This window comes from Lontra canadensis, unplaced genomic scaffold (assembly GCF_010015895.1).
Source record: "Lontra canadensis isolate GAN:19392208 unplaced genomic scaffold, GSC_riverotter_1.0 scaffold28, whole genome shotgun sequence".
NCBI classification, from domain to species: Eukaryota; Metazoa; Chordata; class Mammalia; order Carnivora; family Mustelidae; genus Lontra; species Lontra canadensis.
The window spans coordinates 521,557-535,298 of NW_022631022.1; the positions used below are offsets into that span (position 1 = coordinate 521,557).

Below are 13,742 nucleotides of genomic sequence, written 5' to 3' on the forward strand. Positions count from 1 at the left end.
ACCCACCCCCCCATCAGACACCCACATGGGTGAGACTTCCAGCCAGACCACTGGCTGGTACAGGACACCCCCTCCCCACTCACTGGGCCTGCAGGACACACTGGGGCTGAGCCCCATGTCCTGGGCTGGGGGCTGGGGAAAGGCCCACCCACGTCCTCTCCCCCAGCCCCAGGCCACTCACCGAAGTTCACAACGTGAGCCACAGTGTGCACCAGGGAGAGCACAACCACCACGTAGCCCATAAGCTGGTGGAACTGGATGTTCCGGTCCAGTGGCAGGACCTGAGCCAGCCAGGTAGCCCGCAGCCATGTCAGGCACCGCCTCAGCATCAGCACCTGGACAGAGCAGCAGAGAGCCCCCCCTGGCTCTCCCTCCGCCCCAGTCTCCCTTCCCCAGCAGCCATCTCCCCATCTCCCTCTGAGCTGGCTGTGCCTCCTGAGCAGGCTGGGGCGTGGGGAAGGCCTTCACCATCTCCCCTGCCCCCAAGCCTTCGCTGCTCCCCTAGGTCCGCAGCTGAGGTGTCCAAAGCACGGTCTCCGGAATCAGCTCAGGGAGAACAAATGTTACAGAATGGCTGCTGTTATTACTTTCACCTAAACACACGAGAAGCACAGAAGCTTTTGCTAACATTTAATACCCGCATCGACACGGTGCCCTCATTTAGTCTGTGTGTCAGACAGGCACGTGTTACGTCTAGTTCTCAAGGTGTCCTGGAGGAAGACCAGGTTCTCCAAAGGGGCTTGAGACCAGGGTTCCCTTCCTGCTCATTTGCTTTCAATATATGTGTGCCCAGATAGACTTGTAGATGATGTTGTCTGGTTTTAACCAAGTTAAACTACCTCTCACAGGAAAGACAAGATTCCCTGCGGAGAAAGTACTGACTGAAAGCAGTGTTCCTAATGCGAATGACCAAGCAGATGAGTCATGGGACTCTGACTCTTGGTATGTGGCCAGTCCCGAGGATAAAAATAAAACCCACCTAAGACGCTGACATTATCAAGAAGAGTATCTGAACTAAAGATGTACATTCCTGATCATTAAGATGACTCTTGCCTTATTGTGTTCTGTAAGTCTAATGGCTAATGATAATAGGGCATGCATATAATTATAAGTAAATGAGCAGGTATTGGGTCAGTGGAAGGGTTTTTTGTTCTCTGTCTGCTGTCCACCTGCCCTGGGGCCACCTAGGTTGTTGTGAACATCAAAAGCAGAGGGCCTAGCACCCTGACTGTACATGGTAAGTGCACAAAAATGCTGGCTGTGTTTTACAGGCTGTGTGACTATGGACAAGTCACTGCCCCTCTCTGGGTCCCAGTGTCCAATGAATATTGATTGATCCAGCTGACTTCTGAGGAGCCCTCCTGCCCTGGCACTCCAGGACTCCACGTGTGGGTCCCTTGGGCTATGAGGAGCTTATATCAGCATCGCCCAGCAACCTCACCCCTTCACCCTGCTTCCCTGGGCATTGTGCCCCCCAGTCCTACCGCGATGAAGCTGCAGTCGAAGTTGAGGCACTGGCCGCAGCCCTTGGCCACCATGACGCTGGGGCCGCGGGCCCGGTGCTCGCTGGCTGCCAGCGCGAAGAGCAACACGTGGAGGACCGCGTAGGCGGTCAGGCAGAGGAGGTGGCTGCGGTGGTTGTGCCAGTAGGCGGAGGTCAGAAGGCGGGGACGCCGCCGGCGCGGCTGGGCTGCGGGGGGCGTCAGCCAGTGGGCGGCGCTGCGAGAGAGGGGCTCTGCTCAGAGGGACCCGCCCGGCGCGGGGCGGAGGGAGAATCCTCACGGGGTGTGGCGGGCAGCCCCCCAGCGGCAACCTAGAGACCCCACGCCCTCTGTAACCGACCAACTCTTTAGATCCTTCTGGCCGGCGGCCGGCTTCCCTTTATACCAGAACACAGAGAGGTCGAGCGACTTGCTCAGAGTCACATAGCAGGCAAAGCCAGGATGGAACTCCCAACTGCCTGATGCCACAATCACGTCTGCTTCTATTACTTCCCTTACCTACCAACTGGGGGTGGGGGGTGGGGGGAGGCAATTGAAAAGGATGGAAAATTCTGAGATATGTTGTGGTAAATAACCCACGAGTAAGCTAATACACAAAGAATGAACCATAAAAGTGGCACTTTTTGGAGCCTGGAACACCCCGGCTACTTTATTCTCCTCCGCAGCTCTTTCCTACTTAGCACTTCTCTAGTTGATGCATTTGTTTATTGGCATAAATTACGTATAAATTAACAGTGCCTGCTTGACCAAGTTGAACAAATGTCTGCTAATTATAGGTGTGATCCTCGGTAAGTTACTTCAGGTGCGGTCACTAATTTCCTTTCCATTACTATAAAACGCACTGGCATATTTGTAAAAATGCCCAGCCCACTGTAGGTGCTTAATACTGTGAAGATTCTGAAAAGACACCGTAAATCCGAGACCCGATATGAGCACCCAGCAGAACTGGCCTTTGTCGGCTATAAGAAACTGGGTGGGGCGGGGCCGGAGTGGGGGCGCGGCCGGAGTGGGGCGGGGCCGAGGGATCCCCGGAGCTTTCGCGCGGCTCTGCGCCCCTGGAATCTAGCCTCACCGCACCTGATGGTCAGGTTCTCCATGACCCCGGGGAAGCGCTGCAGTTCGTCCCGGAGCTCGTCGAAGGTGATGGCGCCGTTGCAGTCTTTGTCGGCGGACTCGAAGAGCGCCAGCGTCAGCTGGTTCAGCTTCTCGTCCGGCAGCGAGATGGCGCTCTCGCGCATGCATGACTGCAGCACGGTGCGCAGCTCATCCACGTCGATGGACTCGCTGCCTGTCCCAAGTGGGGATCGAAGCCGAGTGGGAGCTTGCCCCGGACCCTACTCTCTACCTGCAGATTCCCCCTGCCTGCCCAAATATTGCATGGAAAGATGAGCTTTCCCTGTTCGCCCACCTCCAGTTTTCTCCCAACCAAGTCCCTTTCCGGGTGTAGATCAGGCGATCAAAGTACATAATGTCATCCTCAGTTCAGAAACCTTCCATGGCTCCCCACTGCCCAGCTTCGTGGAGAGAAACTCCTCCCCAAGCATGGAGAATCTTAGCTTCAGTGCATGCCTTTCTCCAGAATCTGCAGCCTCCTTTCTAAGTACTGAGCTTAGACAGCCTTTTTTTTTCTGTGTATTTTTCCACTCTGCATGAACAGCAGGGCACATGATTAATGAGTTCTTGGCCTGATTTGGATGCACATACACATGAGGTGGCTTCATGTTTCTGCCCCTTACTGTGATGGTAGGCTATAAATCCTTTGGAGTAGTGAACCTTACTTTGCTCATCTATAAAATGGGGATAATATTCCTTCCCTCTCAGAACTGGTTCAAGGATAACAGATCATTATAAAGTACTTACTGTAGTATCTGGAAAAAGGCAGCTGCATATAAATGGAAAGTCTTATTGGTATTTTAATCATCATAAAGGCCAAGCCAAAGTCTGTAATCACATGACAGTGCAGTCTCATGTATTGCTCTCCAGCATGCCTGCCATACTTCAGGTTTCCTAGCCAAGAGCCACTATGCCACAGGTCTCTAACTGCATCCAGAGTCCCTCCCCTGTGCCTTCACACCCTCTGGTCCATTCAACTTTATTCACTCCTTGGCTAGTTTCAAATCCAGGGTCCCCTTCACTATTACTCTCATACCCACATTCCTCTTCCTCATCCCGCTGTCCTTCTATTCTAGTGACCTAAACATATCCCATTCCTGAGTGAATCTAGCCACCTATCCTTTCCCTTCCTGCACCAGGGCAGCTGATAGAACATTCTTGGGGGAAAAGCACTCAAGAGAGCAGGAAGGTTTGATCCTCAGCCACAGCAAGGCCTTCAACTTGCCCAGAAACCCTATCCTGATTCTCTGGTAAGGTAATTCTCCTACTGCCTACAGGATCACTTCTCTCCTCCATGTGCATCCAATCCCTGCCTGGCTCTCAGAGAAAACAGAAGCCACTGGAAGGGAATGCTCTCTAGTTCCTGCCTTTCACCTGCCCTGTACTGCCTCCCCACCCCTCCCAAAAGTCTGCAAGGAGAAGGTGAATGTGTTGCTTCTCCCATCAAAAATCAACCTCTCAGGAGTGAGCAAAGCTTGGTGGTCAGAAAGCAATCAAGGAGGACTGTCCCATGGAGACTTGGTGTGGTCAGCTCCCTATGTACTATGGGAAAGGGGCCAATTTGGGGAGTGGGATCCAGGAATGAGGTCTGGCTAGACTGAGTCAGGTGGGACTGGGAGTTAAGAAACCCCATAGGCCAGAGGGCCCTGCCCAGGAGCAGGCCTGCATCGAGGTTTAACTTTTCAGGATGCAAATCCAGCCCAGGGAATTCCCTACTCAACACTCTTTAGTGGCTCCCCGTGGCTAATTGTACTGAGATTCCAAACCTGAGTGGGTATAGAGTTTCAGTTTGGAAAGATGAAAAAGTTCTCTGGGTGGATGGTGGTGGGTTGCCCAACAATGTGAATGCACTGAACGCTGTTGCACTGACACTTAAAACATGGTTAAAGTTTTAAAAAATTGGTTAAAGTGGTAAATTTAATGTTAGGTATATTTTGCTACAGTAAAAATTATGTTAGAAAGCAATATAGTCTTACACGAACAAATGTGTATGTTGTTTAGCCAAAAAAGGCAGTCAGTAGAGCGTAATCCCATTTAAAAAAATGCGGGGGGAGGTGTGTACAGAGAGATAGAGACAGAGAGATCAATTACAAGGCAGTACAGAAAAATGTTATGGGTGGTTTTTGCTTTCTTCTTTAAAGAAAAAAGAACTGTAGTATCTAAAATGTTCACGGTGGACTTATCATAATAAGGAAAAAGCAATAAAGCAATTTCTTTTTTCAAACTTTCAAAATAAGTTCAGGCTTCTGGTGATCGAATTAAGGGCATTTGTCTCCTGGGCCAGAGTAGCCCCTTCTTGCCACCTCTCCAAGAAGCGAGGCAGTGGTCAGCCGGAGAAAGGGGTTGAAGGTGGGAGGGAGAGGGGGTGGACACACAGAGGGAGCGAGCCATCAGCCTGGGCTGGAGAAAAGTCACTGAAGGGGGTGGATTCCCTTTGCTCCTCCCACTGAGACCATTCCCGCCCCTCCGGAGCCCTTACCGTCGACATCGTACACCTGGAAGAGGAATTTGAGTTTGTCCATGGGGTTGCCGTGGATGAGCAGGGTCAGCGCCTCCAGCAGCTCCTGGAGGGTGATGGTGCCACTTCCATCCGAGTCAAACAGAGTGAAGAACCTCTCGGCAAAGAAGGGCTGTGGCCAGAGAAGGGCGGGAGATGGGCACTGGGTGGCCGAGGGGCCCGGCTTTGAAGTGCGGCGGGCGTTGCGTGCATGCGCTGTGGGGTGGTGGGCTTCAGGCGCGTCCGCGGTGCTTGCGCACGGGGTGAGAACCGCCCGCTTGACCACACCAGGGGGTGTTGTCCACGGCCCCTCCCGTTGGCCCAGAGCAAGTTTAGATACCGGTGGAAGCACTGTTCAGATCCCAGCAGTGAGGAGGGGCTTGTGTCTGGGCCTCAAGCCCCCTGCTGGCTCCTCGCGCTTGGTCATTTGTACAGGCTCTCTGTCCCCTACGTGCCCGTCACCCCCATCAGCCTTGCAGTCCAGACCCCTCAACATGCAAAAAAGGGTCAGACCGAGGTCTCCCCCTGCAGGCTCCTCCCGGGTCCTGTCTCATCCCCCTTGGGGTGAACCAGGAGGGTTTAGAGGGTAGATGGCCCTTGAACACCTGGATGGTCCCTAAACTTATTGCTTAGGCTGCCTGAGCTTACACTTAAGGCTCGTTCTTAAGCTCCTATTTATTCACTCACTCTATTCACGCATTCAGTTATTCACTCATTCATTCATTCATTCATTCATCCATTCATTCGGCAATCATGTCCTGCACAGCCCCCACTTGCCAGGCCTGGTGTTAGACACCCAACACAGAAATTAAGACAGGCGGGGTCAGTGCCCCAGGTATGCCCGGCCAGAGGCTCGCCTGGAGGCAGGGAGAGGGGCCTGCAGGGCTTCGTGTTTGACCTAAAGAAACCATGAGGGTTCACAAGCAGGAAATGGGGGTTGAAGTCTGTTGTAGACAGTCACCCCTGCCTCGGCTCTCCTCTTTCTTTCCCGGATCCCTGGTTAATGCCTTTATCACTCTCTACCATCCCAAGTGGTCTTTAGCTTAAGATAATTTACAGCATCGTTGTAATGTATTGGGGCGCCTGGGTGGCTCAGTCAGTTAAGCATCTGCCTTCGGCTGGGGTCATAATCCTGGGGTCCTAGGGAGTCTGCTTCTCCCTCCCCCTCCCTTGTTTGTGCTCTCTCACTCAAATAAATAAATAAATAAAATCTTAAAAAAAAAAAAAAAAGAGTGTAATGTATTGTTAGGCAGAACGTCTTTTTTCCCCCTCCCCATGTTTACTACGGAAGGAGGCATGGCATTTAGAGTTCTTAGCAGTATCCCTGCTACCAGCAAGTGAGGGGCATGCAGAGACATGCAGATGCTCATTGGCTCGCCCCTATCAAGGACACAGGCCACCACCAGATGCTAGCCCATGAAACGTGTGGGGAGAAGTTAACATTTGCAGGCTCACTCCCCCCGATCTCTACCGATGTCTCCCCTGTTTGTGGGGCATGCAGGCTTCTCCAGGAATGGGCAGAGAACCTATGAAATGAGAGAGGTTTTGGGGAGGGGGTGGGAGTTTCATGGATACAAATCATTGAGAATCTTATTTCCTGGAAGGAGGCTTATGGACATCTGCCCATGAGGCTGGTGGAAAACATGAGGCCAAAACTACTTCCTAAGATCTGGCGAGCTCCTGACACCCAAATTTACATGTTGTTTCAAAGCCCCCAGGGGGCACGGCTACCAGAGGGATGGGAGGGCATCAGGAGCAGAGACTAAAATGCTTGGATCCTGCTTAGGGGTGAGGCTAGAAGCCCTGAGGATGCCCGGGGGGGGGCGATCTTTCCCTCCTTGTGAGGTACTTTGTCCCTGAGAGCCAGACTGCTCCTCTGCTATGAGCACAGGGTCCACTTCTGGAGTGGACACTTGCCTCTTTCACATTGAGAGCTGCTTTGAATTCTTGTAGGTTGATTTCCCGGTCTTCCCCCGCAATGGTCTCAAACTGGTGCGTCACCCACTGAAGCCATTTGGTGTCCTCCTCGGTACTCATGGTGCTGGAAGAAGAGGAGACAGGTTTGTGGGTTTGGGGTGGTCAAGGGCTTCTGGTGGTTCCAAGACATATGCCTGCTTCTATCTAGGTCCTTGGGCCTTCCATGGGTTGGACCTGCTTTGCCCATGAGAAAGGAGCCTCCCCAAGAATACTTCTTTACGTCTCTAAGTCCCTGTCTCTTTCTTCCATCTGGCATCAGCCAGCCTGGACTCGTGTCTCTTTATGTTCTGGAATGATAGGGTCCCAGTGAGATGGAGCCCAGGCTGTGGGCCTGAGGTCAGAGAGTGGCACACTCATGTTAACATATCATGTTAACATGATGACAATATTTCCTGCCTCACATTTACACAGCTCTTCACTGTTTTCCAAATACTTCCCACCCACTACTTCACTTCGTCTCTGTCACAGCTTGGTGGATCATTTTATAGGGAGGAAATAGATTTAGAGCAGATGAGTATTTTAGAGAAATTTATTCAGCCAATGAGAGAGAGAGAAAGTTCGAATTCAAGGCCAGTATGTTTTCCATCATGCCCCATCCTCTGCTTGAACACGTCTAGTACAAGCCTCACCAGGACTCAGACCTCAGGTCTTGACTCTCTGGGTCCAGGGCACATTGTATGATGTTCCAAGGGTATCAGCAAACTGACAGCCTCCCAGATGAGCTAAGTACACAATGACCTGAACAGAGGTTACTGGTAAATGAGGACACTTTCTGTGTTATGAGAACCCAACAAACCAAAAATGAAGCTGTGAGTGAGGATTTATAGCTTCTGTTGCCATAAACTTTTCTCTGAGAGAATGGCTTTGTCTGTATCCCATGAGTTCAATGTAACCTTAAATGATTTAGCTACAATCGATCCTCATTATTTGTAGATTCTGTAAGGACCTATTTAGCCAGAGCGACTCCATCTTGGGTAAATAGCCATTTTGTTGTTTGTGCAGTAAACTTAAATTGACTCTCCTCCCCAGAGAAACTTACTTAGAAACAAGTCCGGGAAACCAGTAAAATGTAGTCGGCTAGTTTCTGATAACAGAGCCCAGAATACGAGGACGAGTCAGGCCAGATAGAGACATCTAATCAGTACAAAGTACTGTCTGTAACAGTGAGAAGGTCTTGCCCAAACCTAAATGACTCCATCTTGGGAAGGACAACGATCTTATTATTCACACTGAATATGTCAACTGACTAAGCCTTCCCAAAAAGTACTGTTTGTAACGGTTCCTGGTATGGGGTAATCTTAAATAACAAGTCTCCAGACCAGATGGAACTAGCTAATCAGCAAGAGACACACAAACCCGGTGGGTTGAGATACCAAGATATGGGTTGCAGTTTCACCCAATAAAAGGTAGCCTGTAAGATGGGGAGGGGTCGCTCTCTTCGGAGACGGCCCTGACCGGTCAGTCAGTCAATTCTTGAGCCTGTAAGCTGGGGGTGGTCGCTTTCTTGGGAGACGGCCCTAGCCGGTCAGTCTGACTTCTAATACTTATCATAAAATAAAGCTTTAAATAACTTTCACTTTGTCTCAGTCTCGTTTCATTTAATAACGGACCTAACAATTCCATATTTGTGAATTCACCTGTTTGTTGAAACTTATTAGTAGTCCCCAAACCAATACTTGCAGCATTTTCCCAGACATTGCAGGCATGAGCAAAGTCCTGATCAATTTCAGCTGCCTGATGTACACGTTCCCAGCTGAGGCTGAACGGGGGTCCCTCTGCCTTCTTGTTTCAGCTCTCATACTGAGAACGAGTGTCCTTTGCGTGATCTAGTGAGTGCTGCAAGTTTTAAATTTTTGTGCTTTTTGTTGGTGATTTTCTTTTTCTTTTTCTTTTTTTTCATTCTTAACAAAACTTTTTTAAGGGTGGTTGGCACACAATGTTACGTCAGTTTCAGGTGTATGTCTAATTATGTTTTGCTTATGATAAGTGTAGCTACTGTCTGTTACCAGGTAACACTGTTACGATATTATTGATTATAATCTCTATGCTGTGCCAATGACTTTGCTGTTTAAAATGGCCCCAAGAGTGGTGTTGAGATGCTGGCTAGTGTCCCTAAGCACAAAAAGGCTGCGATATGCCTTAAGGGGAAAAATACATGTATTAGGTAAATTCTATTCAGACATGAGTCCTAGCACTGTTGACTATGAGTTCTATGTTAACAAATCAACAATTTATATTTTTAAAGGAGTCTTTTTAAAAAAGATTTTATTTATTTATTTGAAAGACAGAGAGTGAGAGAGAGAGACAGAGCACGAGAGGTGGCGGGTCAGAGGGAGAAGCAGACCCCCAGCTGACCAGGTAGCCAGATGTGGGGCTGGATCCCAGGACTCTAGGATCATGATCTGAGCCAAAGGCAGATGCTTAACCAACTGAGCTCCCAGGTGCCCCTAAAGGAGTCTTTAAACAGAAGCACACAAAAAACAAGATTTTATATTAATTGTTTGATTAAAAAAAACCAAAACTCTGTGCCCAAATGTTGGCAGGAATCTAACCCTGCATTTTCCTGAGGAGCAATGGCCCAGAATTCCCTAATTCGTTGTTTGCAATGAATTTAGAGGACATAATTGCCATGAATAATGAGAATTAACTATCTATATATAAAAATTAAAAATAAACAAGCTCACTTCCACTTAAGGAACCAGGAAAAAAATAATATAATATCCACATGCACAAATAGAAGTATAGACGATTAAATAGAAAATCTGAAATTCAGGAACTAGAAAACTAAAAATGATCAAAATAATACATTTATTTTTTATTATGATGATGGTTTCGCAGATGTAGCCATATGTTAAAAACTCATCAAATTGTTCATGTTAAGTATTCAGTTTATTGTTTATTAATAACGCTTCAGTGCAGTGAAAAAAGAAGTTGGGTCTTCAAAAAGTCTAAGTAGAAAAGCAAATTAAAGAAAACAAGTTGGGGGCGCCTGGGTGACTCAGTGGGTTAAAGCCTCTGCCTTTGGCTCAGGTCATGATCTCAGGGTCCTGGGATCAAATCCCGCATCAGGCGCTCTGCTCAGTGGGGAGCCTGCTTCTCCCTCTCCCTCTGCCTGCCTCTCTGCCTACTTGTGATCTCTGTCTGTCAAGTAAATAAAGAAAATCTTAAAAAAAAAAAAAAAAGAAAACAAGTGGGAAAAATACAACATTAATATTGAGGAAGGCAATAAAAAGGGAGGGACTACAGACATATGAGTATCCAAGTGCACTTGTTTGGTGAACTCAGGGAAATGAGTTGATTTCAAGAAGACATAACAATCCGAATGGACTAACATTCATTTCAGAAATAAGAAAGGCAGTGAAATGTCAACCACTTATGACCATGTCAGCCCCAGCTTTTTTTTATAGCTGAGTTCTACCCAATCTTCAAAGAATAAGCCCAATATCAAACTAGCTCTGATGGTAAAAAAAAGTAATAATAATGGTAAGACTCCCAATTTATTTTACAAAGCTAGCATTCCCCAATCCAGATAGCATACAAGAAAAGGAAAATTCTAGACATATGTAACTGGTAGAGATGCAACACTCAAACTAGAATATAACCAAGTTAAATCCTGGAATTTACTTCAAAAAATAATAACCCACCTTTATCAGGAAGGACTTTTTCCAGATATACAAGGATAATTCACTATAATTATTATCTGCCAACCCCCGCTGCTGTCTAAACACAGTAGTTGGAAGACTAGCGGTGCCCAAGTTATGACATCTGCCTGTCAGAGGCAGGGAGAGCTTGCTACAGTGCCCACTCTGGCTCACCAACTTTGGGGTGAGGCCCCAGAATCTGCACATTTAACCAGAACCCTGGATGTTGGCGACCCATGCTGGAAGGTCCAGGCTCTCACCTGGAGGTTCAGCAGCCCCACTTACTTTACCCCAGGGGACCCCCAGGAAGGCATTCCACAAAGCAGAGAGAACTCTAGGAAAGAGGCTGCGTGCAGGTGCTAACCCAGGGAGGGTGGGGATGGGCTATCTGGTGTGTGCTGGTGTGCACTTCCCTCTTGGAAATGTTAGTGTTTCAGGCCTGCAGAAGGAGAAGAAATTCTAGGAAGCTGGTGGAAAAGAGGCTGGAACAGCTGGTGGGAAGAAGGGAGGAAGGGGGTGCTGGGGGAAAAAGAAGGTAGCACTGAAGGAGACAGACGTCCTCAAGAAGGAGCTAGGAATGTTCAGATTTCAGAACTCTAGGGGAACAATGTGCTCAGCAGAGGCCAGAATTTTCCCAGGAGACCAGGAGTTTAGGTCCAGGCTTGCTCTGCCCTACCTGATCACTGGCCCCACTGCCCTGTGGTGAGCTTATCTGCAGCACGCGACAAACATCCTTCCAGCAAGGGCTGCTACTATGACCAAATGAGATGCTATTTGGGAAAGTGCAACTGACAAGCACTGTACAAATGCTACATATCATTACTCTGACTAGGCCAATTCCTCCTTTTACAGATGTGAAAACGGGTCCAGAGAGGTCTGGTGACATGCCCAAGATTGCACAGCTTGCTGGTAACCAGGCAAGAGCAGACCTGAGCAGGCTCAGGTCTCCTGACCTCTGTCCCAGACAGACAGTCATCCTCTGTAGTTCCCCCACTGAAGGCAAAGAACCCTTGCCTTTCCCTTGTCACTGGCATGGAAAGCTAGAGAAAGAGTCACTCACCCTCTGCGGCTTTCAAAGTCTGGCTAGGCTGGGTCGTCTGGCCTGCTCACCCTTTCTCCTATCTTCTAGACCACAGGTCCCAGAGAGGCTATGGTCTGTACAGCAGCTTGTGGGTGAAGCCCACAGTTTACCTCTCCCCAGCTCCTCCTCTTCCTGACTCTCCTAAAGAGCTGCTCACACCCACTACCCCTCAGGCATCCACGTACTGGCCAGTGGCTGACTTGGTCCAGAGAAATCCCGACAAAGAGCCTGGTGCAAGGGTGGGGCGAGGATTTCACTGGAAAGATGTTGGCAGTCTTCCATCTGGCTGGATAGCTTCCATTTCCCCTCCTTCAAGGAGACCAGCAGGTAGGAAATCCAGAAATGCACTGTGGAAAAAACCATCATCACCATCAAGTCAGAGTCGGCTCTGCTCAGCCCTTAATGAGCCAAGTGCAATTCATCAATCCCAATAACGTAGATTACCAACAGAAAGGTTGAAGCACTTACCCGGAACCATGCGTTGTGCTAAGGACTTTACACATAGTGTTCAATTAAATACAAAACACAGCCCTGTTTGGTGGGGTTATTACCGTCACTACACCAAAGGGGAGAGTGGCACTCTGAAAGGTGAGTGACATGACCAGATGGCTTGGCAGGCATTCAGCCATATTGGACTGACTCTGGAGACTGTGCATTTAACTAACAGAAGCAAAGCTCAGTCCCAACGAATTGGGTAAAATATATCGGAACAGTCCTGGGAAGAGGTTCCCAGTTCAAGGGACCTGGGGAGGGAGGGAGATCGGAGAATCCTACTGGCCAAAAATCTAAGAGAAATTATACAAATGGTTGGATAAGGTCACACTGTGACTAAAATTTGAAGTGCTTTTTACGTTTTGTCGTGTCTGGCAAGACATAAGCAGATAACCTTGGATGTCTGGTGGGGATTTGGACCCCCGACAGGTGATTTTAGATGTCTCTTGCTACTTTCCAAAATGAGGGAAATGATAACTGTTTTGTTTTTATCTTAAAGCAGACAAGTTGGCAGAAGAAATTTCTCCGATCATGTGGCCACTGGTGGGATGCTTTAAAGGGCTCCTTGAATGCAGTCCTGTCTGGACTCCAGTGTCATCAGGGGCCCACTTGATGCCGTTTTGCAGTCACTCATGCTCCTCTGCCTGCAGGTTCAGCCAGTTCTTCCTGGGCTGGTCCCAAGGCCATGTATGATCTGCAGAACTGGAGTGATCTGGGGAGCTCTGAAAATTCTCCATTCTCTCTTTTTTTTTTCCTTAAGATTTTATTTATCTATTTGACAGATGGAGATCACAAGTAGGCAGAGAGGCAGGCAGAGAGAGATGAGGAAGCAGGCTCCCTGCCGAGCAGAGAGCCCGATGCGGGGCTCGATCCCAGGACCCTGGGATCATGACCTGAGCCGAAGGCAGAGGCTTTAACCCAGTGAGCCACCCAGGCGCCCCTGAAAATTCTCCATTCTGACTTGGCAAAAGACATCATTCCCTGGTCCAGATGATTTAAGACAGTGTCAAAGATGATGAAAAACATCTCTGTCTCTTTTGGGGGTAGCAATCCCAGAGCCTGTGCTGTGATGATAGCATTTGAGAAATCCAGCCCCATGATCTTGCTTTAGGGTTGACGTGTTTTCCTTAGAATCAGGATTGGAAAGACCTGCAAGATCATAGAGTTCAACCAACCTTTTTTTATAGCTTAAGTCTCTCCTTTGCTCTACCCCAACCAGACCTAGTGGTCTGTCGTCTTGACTTGCACACCTCCTGTCACAGGGTGCTCACTTGCGTGGGAAGCAGCAATTTGGGGGCTACTCTATCAGATAAGTGTTCCTCATACTAGAGGGAAGAGAGAAATAGAAACTTCCATTAAGTGACTTCAGAAACTACATGTAGGAAATGCAAAATTCTTTGGAAGAAATAAGTGGTAAGTATGAATTATGCTTTCAAGTT

General features: G+C 48.7%; 1 protein-coding gene across 2 annotated transcripts in view; it reads right to left on the reverse strand.

Annotated features, from left to right (window-relative positions):
• The window catches only part of NOX5 (NADPH oxidase 5), a 29,463-nt gene extending 17,443 nt beyond the window's left edge, over window positions 1-12,020 (reverse strand). Inside the window, exons 1-6 of one of the 2 annotated variants that reach the window (XM_032864594.1) lie at window positions 11,791-12,020; window positions 7,030-7,153; window positions 5,095-5,245; window positions 2,580-2,790; window positions 1,485-1,719; window positions 182-335 (exon numbers count right to left, since the gene is read on the reverse strand). In XM_032864594.1, coding sequence (XP_032720485.1) covers window positions 182-335; window positions 1,485-1,719; window positions 2,580-2,790; window positions 5,095-5,245; window positions 7,030-7,149 — 871 coding nt within the window. In that variant the 5' untranslated portion in view covers window positions 7,150-7,153; window positions 11,791-12,020. The remainder of the gene's footprint in view (window positions 1-181; window positions 336-1,484; window positions 1,720-2,579; window positions 2,791-5,094; window positions 5,246-7,029; window positions 7,154-11,790) is intronic. The other variant, XM_032864595.1, reaches the window with a different exon arrangement.
• Between the last annotated feature and the right edge of the window lie 1,722 nt (window positions 12,021-13,742).